The 12173-nt window shown below is 40.6% G+C and overlaps 2 protein-coding genes across 10 annotated transcripts in view; one reads left to right on the top strand and one right to left on the bottom strand.

The window, feature by feature from the left end:
• The window catches only part of LOC6502358 (cAMP-specific 3',5'-cyclic phosphodiesterase), a 193267-nt gene that overhangs the window by 25624 nt on the left and 155470 nt on the right, over positions 1-12173 (bottom strand). For 7 of the 9 annotated variants that reach the window (XM_032452063.2, XM_032452061.2, XM_032452062.2 and 4 more), the window contains one exon: positions 1092-1268. In XM_032452063.2, the coding sequence (XP_032307954.2) occupies positions 1092-1268 (177 nt within the window). Of the gene's footprint in view, positions 1-1091; positions 1269-10156; positions 11294-12173 lie in introns of all 9 variants that reach the window. The other 2 variants (XM_001967498.4, XM_032452067.2) reach the window with 1 other exon arrangement.
• Positions 8339-10118, top strand: LOC6502594 (katanin p60 ATPase-containing subunit A-like 2). Its single transcript, XM_032452069.2, has one exon. It carries the CDS (start codon positions 8656-8658, stop codon positions 10036-10038), a length of 1383 nt encoding a protein of 460 aa, XP_032307960.1. The 5' UTR covers positions 8339-8655; the 3' UTR covers positions 10039-10118.

The raw sequence follows: 12173 nt of genomic DNA, 5'->3' as shown, positions 1-12173 counted from the left end.
TATTCTAATGACTTGGAGCGCTGCAAACTATTAATTGAAAAACAATTATTTTTCTCATGGTGCAGCCAGGGTTTTGCATATTTTGTGAATGAAGAGTAGCCCGGAGGGAGGGGGAGGGGGAGAGTGGGTGGGCGAGTGGCAAAGTGAAAGGGGGTCGTGGCTGTCGAGGAGAAGAGAAAGTGGCAGGAGGTGGTGGTGGAAATGAAACCACAGTAAGCCTCTGGCAAAGTCACAGCAATTCCAAAGAGTGACAAAGCGACAGACATGAGGGGGAAATGGGGGAGGGTGTGTGTGTGTGTGGAAAATCAGAGGAAAAATGAGGGGGGGCTGAAACCCGGAGAAAATCTAAGAAGGGGAAAGAAGCCTAGAGATGCCAGAGGAAAAGTTGTTGCACTTCTCGCATGTGTGCTTCTGGAATTTTGCAACCATTTCCACTTTGAAAGCCACCCGCTTTTCCTGCATTTTCCTACCACGCCCCCTCCGCCGCCGTCCCTCTCCTGCATTTTCCAGCATTTTCCTCACTTAATCCTACTGCCATATGCCTTCTTAAATTGTTCAAATATCTGAACAATGTCCCCCTCTGTGTTTGAGTTTCGACATTAAAGGGAATTTTTTTTTTTAAAAAAGACTTTAAAAAAAAAACAAGAAACTAGTTTTAATTTAAAATTCGAATTCAGGGAAAGAGACAGAAAGAGTTAGATAAAAAGAGTGGGAGAGAAAGACACTTAGAAAAATATTGTAGTTGAAGAGCAGAGAAAACATTACAAAATAACATGAATTTCTGTTTTCCTTTCAAGGATACGGTAGGAGGATACTTCTCCCGAAAGAAAATAAACGAAAATTACACAACAAAGCAGGAAGAACCAAGAAGATGAACAAAGAAACATGAAAAAGGTGTTGAAAATGGCCGGAACATAACCATTATTGGGAGAGTTGGGCACACTTAGCAGAAGAAAACTCGAAGGGGGTGGAAATAGAAATAAAATCAAATTACAGCCTTTTCAGCATAGCCCTTTTGGTATTTTATCTTGATTTGCTTTTCGCTTAAATATAATAAAATAAATAATCGATTTTTTTTTTTTAGGACTCACCTTTCACTAGCGATGCTTGAGTTTCGGGACATGGACTTGGGCGACATCTCGAAATCGGAATCGGATCGATATAGAAATGATTCGCGACGCTGCGGCAAATTCTGGAGGACCAGACCGGCGCTGGGTGAGCCGCCCTCGAGCGGTGATCGAGCGCCTTGGCCATTTTCTACATCGAAACTGCAATAAACAAAAAGTTGTACAAAAAATTAATATTCAATTAGATTTAGTTTAGGGATTTATTTATAAAATATTCAGGTAGTATTTAAGAAGAAAGAATAGTCTGAGAGTTTTTTTTAATACTTTTGTATACCTGAAATAAAGTTTTCATAAGATAGTAAAGGCTTTTCAATCAATACTTATACCAGTATTTCAAAATATTCAAAAAATACTAGTTTTTTCAATAAATAATTCAAGAATATCTATATATTTTATTAAATTATTTGAAAGAAAAGCTTATATGAATGTTATCTCTAAAAAATATCCTTTAAAAAACACTTTAACAAGTATTTGAAATTATTAAAAAAATACTAGATATTCTATATACTAGAATACATTTTTCAAGAATAAAAAAGTATTATTTCTTTTACTGTAAACTCTTTTTGTTTTGATTTTTTTCTGTCCTTTCTTTAAATCCCTTAAAAAGGTAACCTATTCCCTAAAACTTTCCTTAAAATCCCTCACTCTTAAAATCTCTTAAAAACCTTAAAACCAAAACCACTTCTTCCCCACAAACAGTAATAATTACATTAAATTATGACACAAATACAAAAATACGAGAATATTCCAACAAAGCTTCAACTGACAGCCTTTTGGGATTAAAATATTTACCAGATTAGCTGTCAAAGTTTTGTTCTCCTGAGCTCTTGTGAAAAAAAGAACACCAAAAAACGAATAAGTACCTCCCTCTCCAGAAAAAATACAACGAAAATATGACAGAAATGCCACCGGAAACGGAAGCGCGCCTAACAAGGCGCTTTTTAAAGTTTCATTTCGTTAGACATCTTTTGCCTTTCCCTTTTTTTTTATATTTCTCTGCTCACTTGTCTGCGGCAAAAAGTTTCTCTGGCTGCCAAAAAAAAGGCAAAAAATAAACGAAAAGCAAAAGTCACTCCACTCTGCCCGAAAAATGTAAAAGGAAAGTTTAGTCAATTGTAGACCATGGACCCTGGAGTTTTATTTTTTATACATATATATATATTTTTTTTACTAAAAAAAAAAATGAGTTAGTGGAAAAGGAAACTTTCATAAAACTGCCAGGATATCATGACTGGCAGAGGGTACTCCAATTTGCCGCTAGATGGCGTTGCCTTTTTCTGAAGATTATTCTTTTTAAAGTGGTTTTCTTAGAAACTTTATTTGGTGGAGAGTTTTTCCTTAAAAATTTAATTTATTAAATGCTTTAATATTTTTTATAAAAAATATTTTAGGCAAAAATCTTAAAAGTTCATTGACATTCGAGTTTCGTAATCGAAGGAGTAAAAAATTCGTTGGCCGCCCAACTTTTCTTAAGGCTCACAGCTGGTCCTGTGATCTGGGATATCCTGGACACCACCCCCAAGGACCCCTACCTACCAGCCCCCTCTCCCCCCTCTCTTTGAAAAAACAACGGGGGGTTGTGCCATTGCCGCTGCCGTTGAAGAAAAGTCGTAAAGAAAAATGATGTTTTAAGTAAAATTTATATCGGGGTCATTAAGTAAACTTGGCACAAAGTTGTTGCCGCTTGTTGCTACTGTTTCTGTTTCTTTTCGGTGTTTTTTTTTTTTTTGGGGGGGGGGGGGGGGGGATGTGTGTTGTGGGGTGGCTAGTGGGCGGCCATTAGGGGGTGGCTGGGTATGAGCAACAATGTCGCCAGTTTTCCCCCGGCTTACTTTGTGGCGCTTTTCAGCAAAAGTTATGGCAACAGCAGCCAAACAGTTTTTAGTTTCAGTTTCAGTTTCCCAGCTCCTCTTTATTTTTATATATATATTTTTTGGCCACTTTCTGCTTTCCATTTGGCATTCTACTTTTATTTGGCTGCCTTTGGTGTTTTTAGGTTGTGTTTTTAATAGTGTTATGGTCACTCTATTTGATTGTTTTTATTTTTTTTTTATTTAAGATAAATAGATATAGAAGCTAGATTAGACTAGACTACACTAATAATATTTTGCTTAATCCTATAGATTTTTATATTATTTAATATTTTCAGACTTCAATTGAAAGAAAATAATTTCCTTAAAATATTTCCAACTATTCCCTATATAATTTCCCTAATTTAATAATTTAAAACCCCTTCTTAACCCCAAAACTATAAAAACAAAGCCTTAAAATCCCCTACAAAGTATCCCTTCAACTCGAATTATAATTTATTGTTACTTTTTGGAGGACTTTTTGCAATGAATGCTGCATTCATTTCCTTCAAAGTCAACGGATACTTGGCGCCTTCTTATCCTGACATCCCAAGGACCTGTCTTAACACTCACAAAATATACAACAACTACTAAAACAACAGCAACACCAACAATGAGTACAAAAAACAGCACTCAAACTCATAAAGCGTCCTGTCAAAAGCAGTGGACAAAAAAAAAAAAATAAATAAAACAAAAAACAAACAAAACTGCAAACAAAAATAAAAAAAAAATAAAACAAAGCAGAAAAAGCGTGACAAAAAAGGAAAAGAAATAAAAACAAAAGATAAGCCGAGCAGGACAATAATTCTCAGCGACGAAAGAGACGGATAAAGTGGCCAGTGAGAGAGACGGCAACTGTCCATGTCCAGTGCTATGAAATTCGCAAAGTTGCAGTTTTTCAGAGAAAAAAAAAATATAAAATAAAAAATAGGGGGGAAAAAAAAGTAACCAAGCAAGTGGCACTTAAAGAAACACGAGATTCAATTGAATTTTAAACAGACACCCAACGGTGGCAACTTAGGGCGCCATGGGGGGCGTGGCAAATGCCACTCAACTTTGAGTTAACAAACCCAAACACAGACATTACTTTAGAAAAAATATATATATATAGAGAGAGACACACACACAGACTTCTATATCTCATCAAGTCAGATTATTCCTGTAATACCCCTTTGGCTTTATATTCTTGGTTCTATTTTCTGGGAGTTCTATTCGATTTTAACTCTTCTCTTCTTTATTTTTTCCTTTTCTAAAAAATAAATTAAAGTTTTTAGACTAGAATTACAAAATCCCTTTTGAGAAATGATATTTTCTTGATTATTTTTCTTGTTTTTGTTTCTAATTTGTTTCTAATTCTTGGAGAATTTTTAATATAATTTATATTTGCCTTTTAGATTAGGAATTTTGGCAAGGATTTGTCCCTATATCCTTTTCTTAGTTTTTAGGACTATCTTCTTAATATTTTTGTATTTTTTTTTATGATTTTCTAAAAAAAATATTTTTAAAATTTAAGTCAGAACTCCCTTAAACCCCTAGACTTGTTTTATTTATTTTCTTCCCCAACCGCAGTCTAGTTTTCTTGACTTCTTGTTGCATACTTGCAGGCGGCACACCACACACATACTACCACACGCGGGTAGAGGGATATCCTGACTGACTGAGGGGGCGGGTCTGGCAGGGATGAGTGGCTTCTCCTTCATTTAAGCCGTGACGTGCTTTAAGCCACACAGTCGCAACTCAGGCCGGAAGACTGGCATTGTTGCTGGGCAGGAGGGTGGAGGAAGGCGGGAGGTGTGGTGGCTTAAGAAGAAGGAATTAGACAGGAAGAGGGCAGGGGGTGAGGGCGTAAAAAGGGACTAGGGAGGCAGGGGGGGGAGTGGCAGAACGGAAGCATGCCCGACGGCAGCTCTTCATGCGCCTAATTATATGTGCAAATAAATGAACGACGCATGCTGATTGTGTGTGTGTGTGTGTGTGTGTGTGTAGGAGGGGGGTTTGTGTGCTTGTATGAGTCAGCAGTGTGTGAGGGGAGTGCACTCACAAAAAAATGGTGGTGGAAGTTAAACAATAATAATATTTTTAAAGAAGGAAATTTTCATTTTCTTTAAAAATTCCTCTAGGCCCCCTTTTTTGTTATAATTTTTATAGTTTTCTGAATACATTTTAAATGATATTCAAACTAAACTTTAAAATAAACCTTATTATTTATTTTTATAGGCTATTTAGGTAATTTTTTTATTCAATATATACCTTTTATAATCTCAAATAGAACCAAAATAAAAATTAAAACAAATATAACATCAAAACTTTTCATTGCCTACTTTCTGGCATATTTTTCAGAAATCATTGAAAATTTCGAAAAATATTTCAAAAAATTCAAATAAAAGTTCTCTTTATTTCCCCCAAACTCCACTAGTTTTTCTCGCAGTGCTGTTTTGGTGTATTGTCATTGCTGTTTGTGTACGAGACAAAAGGTTGGCCCTTTTTTCTTTTTTCGCAGAAAGACTTTTCAGCTAAGCTCAACGCCCAGCACCAACTTAATTAGTTTGTTAAACTCGCAACTCACTCACACCAGCAGAAACACACACACACATACATATATGTACACTTAATGAGCGTCTGTGTGAGGATAACTACGTGTGTGTGTGTGTGTGGGAAATAGCTGTGAAAAGCTGATGAAAAGGAAAAACTAAAGAAAAACAAAAATAAAAAAAGAGGTTCCTTTGAAGGGAAAATAAATTTAAGAAACCTACAAATTTTTGGTTATTTAATTGGATTGGTTTTTGAAGAAATAAAAGACTATTTCTAACTATTTGATCCTTTGTTCCTTAAATTTTACATTCATTTACTCGATTCATTAATCACTCACTCTCAATCACCAAATATTTGGCAGTTCTAGTCCAAAAAACAAAGAAAACCTTAAAATTTCTCGAGGAATTCGTCACGTATTTGAATACCAGTCGTCTCAGGTCGTCTCTCTCCCTCCCGAGGCCAAGTGGCAAGTGGCCTTCTCACCCCTCTCCCTCTCACACACACACACACACACACAAACAGACTTAAATACCGTTAGCCGAGAAGAACCATGGGGGAAGCAAATGGAAAATGGAAACCCCAAAAACCGAAAGGAATTAGACAAAAAAAAAAAAAAATAAGAAAATGTGAAAATAACCAAAAATCCAAAGCAGAAGCTCAGCTCAGAAAACCAAAAGAAAATTCTGACGAAAGAGACAGAACGACCGATTGCAACTCTGAGTGTGTGCGAAGATGAAGAAGAAGAAGAGGTCGGTGGGGTGGTGGGGGGGTTGGGTGGTTTAGTGGGTTGGTTGGGGCAGAAAAAAAAAAAAAAAAACTGTCACAAGGCCATTAACAAAAGCCTGAGACTGACTGCCAGGGAGCTGGGATGATGATGAAAGATGTGGGGCCAGTAGTGGGGTTACAAAATATAAAAAAAAATAAAATAAAAATGGGGGGAAAAAAAAAAAACAAATTAAAATTGCGAAACGAAATGAAATGGGCACATTCCAAAAAACAAGGACACTTTCAAAAAAATGATAGGGTTGCTAAGTTCTAAGAAGAACTGATAGTTATTTAAAGGAAAAGAGATCTTAAAGGATATCTTTAAATATCAGCAACTATATTTTAAAATTTTTCTAAGATATGGATTATGATTTTAGGGTTTTCTAATTAAAAACATTTCTATATTTTAGTTCCTATTGGAGCTACTTTATATAGGTATTAGAGATTTATTATTAAGATACTATAGAGCTCTTAGAAGATATAGTGTTTAGATTTTTTATTTTTTTTGTTTGGTATTTTTCAATATTTTTATATTTGAATTCAAACTTTATACTTAATAGATTTTTGGTCAAAAAATTCTATTAAAATGCAACTAATTTTAGTTTCTTATTGAAGTATGTATAAAAAAAACCCAGATTTATTTAATTAAAAAATAGTTTTTCTTAAAAGATTCTATGATTTTTAAGCTATTATAAGCCTAAATTATGACCTAATTAAATAGATAGAATCCCCCGTTTCTCCCAGTGCACAACTACCTCCCAGCCACCCACTTCTGGCAGCCTTGCTTGTGTTAATGTTTTTTAAGGCAAGGTGAAATGGATGGATGGATGGATGGATGGCTGACAAAATGGGAAAATGGGAAAAGTGAGAGAGGCGGGGGCAGGACAGGGGCAGGACAGGGGCAGGACAGCATGTTGCATAATTTCACCTGGGTGGGCGTGGCCCCTATAGATGCACTATATCCATGTATCAGTATGTGTGTGTGTGTGTGTCAGAGTGTGTGTGTGTGCGGGCAGGATCCGCTGATTTTCATTTCATTGCGTCGTCGTCCTGGTCGTCCTCGTAGTCCTTGCCATCGTAGTCCTTGCATTTGATTAACCATCGCGGGCTGCAGCAGCTGTCGCCGTCATCGCCGGCCCAATTGAGCATGTTGTGAGCTCTTGGCAACAATTTGAACGGGTTGTGGGTGGTTATGGGGGGGTCAGAGGCCAGGAGTGGAGTGAGGGGGAGGGGGAGGGGTAGGTGAAATGCACAAGGAACAATTAGGCGCACTAACCAATTGAGGGGCTCAATTGTTTGGCCGTCGGAGATAAAGCAAATTGGCGTGGAATAGCAAATTGGTTTAGGTTGCGTTTTGTTGGCCAACATTTTTGGCTACACTGAGAGAAATGGTAGTGGATTTTGCAGTGGTCTTAAGGGGATAATAAATTTATTATTTTATTAAATATTTTTGAGAGTACGTAGACTAAAATATATACTTTTTTAAGAGAATTAGAGAACTATTTATGAAAGTGTTTCCAGAACTGTTTATAGATTAGATAATATTTAGCTAAAAATATTTATAGAACTGTTTATAGAACTATTTTCATAAATATTAAAAATAACTTTTTAGAGAACTATTAATACTTTTAATTTTTAGATAGATTTTTATATAACTTTTAATAAAACTATTCATACCCGGTACTTGTACACCTATAGAAGAGTACTAGGCATCATAATTTTAATAAATTCTGATAATATTTCTTTGCTTATTGGATTATAATGTTTTTTAGAATAGTTTCAGAACTAGACTAAAATCCCCCTAATTTTATAGCAACTAAGTTAGATTCTCAGAAACTTCTAAACTAAAAAGTTTTTATATTTTTTTAAGGAACTATTAGTATTACTATCCTTTTCTTTATAAATTACTAACAAATTAAACCTAAAAAAAATAACTAATTAGTTCCTACAAAACAAACTAAAGTCACTTTTCTTCCCCTTTTCTGGTTACCTAGAAACTTAAAATTTTTATGTTGTTTCTAGGTTGCCTGGCAACTCTATGGAGTATGTTATGACAACCCTACCCGAGAGAAATAAAACAAATGCCAGAGCTGCGAACAAAAACTACAAACTATACATCAGAACACGAGAATCTCTACATGTAGTTACGAATTTTCCACTCGAAGGAGAACAACTCTGATTCTGGCTTGAAGTTTTCCCAAAAAAAAAACAAAAACAAAAATCAGAAAAGAAAAAAGAAAATTTTCAGAGAAAAATAGACCAAAGACGGCCTCAAAATTAAGACCCAGGGAAAGTACGGAGTGACGGCCACAGCGGCTGCCCAAATCCTCTGCGAGGATGTGAGGAACTTCAGCACCCGGCGCCGGAACATCCTCTACCTGATGCATCGGTATCTGGTGGAGAATGGCTTCTATTCGAGTGCCGAGGCTCTGAAGAACGAGGGCCGGCTCTCCGAGGAGTTCGAGCTGTGCGACAACATCGATCTGGATGGCATGTATCTGGAGTACGCCAGTTTCTTCAACATGAAGTTCGGCAAGTATCCGAAAATCCTCAAGAAAATTACTCCCAAAATCAAGGTGGAGATGGCTGGGAAGCCGCAGCAGACCCAGCCCCAGCCCCAGCAGGCGGGCAAGGCGCCTGGGGAGAAGGAGAAGCCAACGAACAAGATGTCCCAGCCGGAAAACTCGGTGGCCAACTGGCACATCAGTGTGGGAGCTGCCACGGCGGCCGTGAAGCTAAATAATGATCCGGAGGCGCCCTTGCAGATCAAGAAGATGGAGACACCGAGCGAGAGTGCGCCGGAAAACCCAAATCTCAACCGGATGGTGGGGGAGATCGAACACGGGCACTTGGGCGGAGACGATGCCCTGTTCTCCTCCCTGGACTGGCAGTCTCTGGCGGAACTGGTCAAGACTTCTATCCTGAGGGAGGACATCAAGCTGAAGTGGTCGGATGTGTGTGGCAACCAGCGGGCCATAGAGCTGATCAAGGAGGCGGTGATAACCCCCATTGAGTATCCCCAGCTCTTCGCCCACGGCCTGAAGCCGTGGCGGTCTCTGCTGCTCCATGGACCGCCCGGAAGCGGAAAGACTCTGCTGGCCAAGGCCCTCTACTCGGAGACCCAGGGCCAGGTGACCTTCTTCAACATCACGGCCAGCATCATGGTGAGCAAGTGGCGGGGCGAGTCGGAGAAGATCCTGCGAGTCCTCTTCCACATGGCCGCCAAGAGGGCTCCCTCGGTCATCTTCTTCGACGAGATAGAGAGCTTGACTTCGAAGAGGGATCGGGCCACGGATCACGAGAGCTCCAAGAGGTTCAAGAACGAGCTACTCCAGCTGCTGGACGGGATGGAGCACACTCTCAAAGGAGTTTTCGTCCTGGCCAGCACCAACCTGCCCTGGGACATAGACGAGGCCTTCCTCCGGCGCTTCGAGAAGAAGCTACTCATCCAACTGCCCAATCCGGCCGAGAGGAGCTGCCTGATTGGACGTCTCTTAGGTACTACCATCTCCCTGAACGCCAGACTCCTGGAGAGCCTCGTCAAGATATCGGACCAGTTCACCGGCGACGAGATCCGCCTGGCCTGCAAGGAGATCAGCATGCACCGGGTGAGGTGCGCCACGAAGCTCCCTGGTGGCCAGGCGGCCAAGGAGCCACAGGCCCTGATCGAAGCCAATGTGGAGAAGGCCTTCCGGCAGGTGCGTCCTTTGGGCCAGAAGCTCCTGGCCAAGCACGAGCAGTGGCAGCAGGAGAACGGCTCCTAGGAAGGGGCACCTTCCCATCCCCCTTTCCTATTATTTTACTAAAAAAATTTAATAATAAATTGATTATGTTTGAAGGAAAATGGAAAATAAAGTGGTAATCCTCCCCAGAAAGTATTACCTGCCCGTGGTGCGTCTCCTGGCGCCCGCAATGGTCATCCGGGAGACATATCTCCTGATCCTGCCGCTCGACCGCCGCTGGGTGTTCCCCGTCCCGCCCCCCGACCGGACACTGTACTCCGTCGCCGTGGAGCTCCTCCGGTCGCTGACCATCACATCGGAGCACAGGGACGAGGACAGGATGGAGGCGGCGGATCTCCGCTTACCGCCGCCCCCCGTGAAAGTCCCGCCGCCACTGGAGGAGGTGGTGGTGGCCGAGCTGTCGGAGCGGGAGAACAGGGAGGATCTCTTGCTCCGACTGGCACCCGCTGATCCGGTGCCGGCGGCATCCTGTATGTTGCTGTAGAACTCCTCGGTCTCCCGGTCATAGGTCTCGTCCTCATCGTCCTCGTCCATGGGATCCACCTCGAACTCCTCGCCCTCGGCCTCGGTGGCCATGGTGTCGCTCCGCTGGCTCATCCCCCGGCTCCTGCTCCCGCTCCCGCTCCCCCCACCATTCGACAGGGAGGAGGAGGGCTGCTGCTGCAGCTGGTAGTACTCGTGGCACTCGCCCCTGGATCCCCGGGATCTGCTGCTGTTGCTCAGGTATCTGTACGGCGCCGAACTGGAGTTACTCGTAGTGCTCATGGAGTTCCGTTTCCCCGGCGAGGGTTCGACAGTCTCATCACTATCCCCGCCACCCACCGACCCACTGAAGGTCACTTCGTGGAACTTGGAGGACTTGCGGCGAGTCCTGGACAGCGGCATTCCATCGCCATTGCCCAGGGTGATGGAGGGACGTGGCCGGTTGTTGTTGTCCCTTTTCTGGGTGTCCTGCACCTCGTGGTGGTGCTGGTGCTGCTGCTGATCCTCGCCAGCGTTCTCGGGCATCAGAGTGAGGGCCAGGGCGGGACGATTGCGTTTGCGGCTCCAGGGGAAGGCCCTTATGAATGCAAAGATGATGAACAGCGTGGCTATCATCCTGGCACTCTCGTTTCTTAATTATATTTTTAGTAATTGTATTTTTTCATTTTTTATTTCGATTTATTTTTAGCACTTTTTTCTCATTTTAATTTTTATTATTTTCGGATTTATTTTCGTGGTTTCTCGATTGTTTATTTGTCTATTTGTTAGTCTCTTGCCTTTTTTTCGGAGATATCTGACAGAGAGAGAGAGAGGAGAGGTGGTTGGTTGCGAAATGCGATGAGAACGGAAGCGGAAGTCCTGCTGACAGGCATTAAATGACAGAAAAGGGCAGCCGGCAGCGGGCAGGGGGAAGAGGCTGCAACTGACAGACACGTGCCTCCCGAAATGATGGATCAATGGTCAATGGATGTCAGTGAGGACAGTGAGGGGGAGGATTTAGTTTCTAGTTCCAAGGTATTTAGTTTCAGGGGTTTCTTTTTTTAGGGAAATTCTAGATGCTATTAGGGAGGTTGGGAAATTTAAAAAGGGAGTTTTTTCTTTAAAGATTAGAATTTCTCAAGTAAAGTAGAGAAATGTTTATTGAAAAAATTTATATTATTATTATTATTAGTCAGCCATAAAGTAGGCTATAAAATTAAAGGTGATTTCAAAACGTAAAATAATCAGCCTAGAAGTAGACTACAATATTTTTAACGCTTTCAAATCGTAAAATATTGAGCCAAAAAGTAGACTACAATCGTAAAAAATCATAATATATCAAAAATTATATATTGTTCTCATCCCACAAGCCCTTTAATCTCTTTAAAAATATTTTTAAACCATTTCATGTCCCACTTTTAATATTTTTCATCACAATACCCCCACAAATATCATTTCTAGAGCCTTGGTTTATGTTTTTTATTCGACTGACTGACTGACTGACTGACGAACCTCAAACGAACTGCCATAAACTGTCTATCTGCGCTGCGAGTGATTTTTATGCGCAATTTTGATGGCTCTGCCGAGAATATTATGATAATCAATGCACAATTATTGCACACACACATGCACACCCAAAGATAAAAAGCATAATGCCAAAGCACTTGGATTTCCAATCCACAGACTATCTCATC

Source organism: Drosophila ananassae, chromosome XR (genome assembly GCF_017639315.1).
Source record: "Drosophila ananassae strain 14024-0371.13 chromosome XR, ASM1763931v2, whole genome shotgun sequence".
NCBI lineage: Eukaryota > Metazoa > Arthropoda > Insecta > Diptera > Drosophilidae > Drosophila > Drosophila ananassae.
Note: the sequence above shows the minus strand (reverse complement) of the source record. Positions and strands in the feature narration are given on the sequence as shown.

What these genes read in the sequence shown, in the direction of transcription:
- LOC6502594 (XM_032452069.2), top strand. Translation starts at nt 8,656, where the DNA reads ATGCATCGGTATCTGGTGGAGAATGGCTTCTATTCGAGTGCCGAGGCT.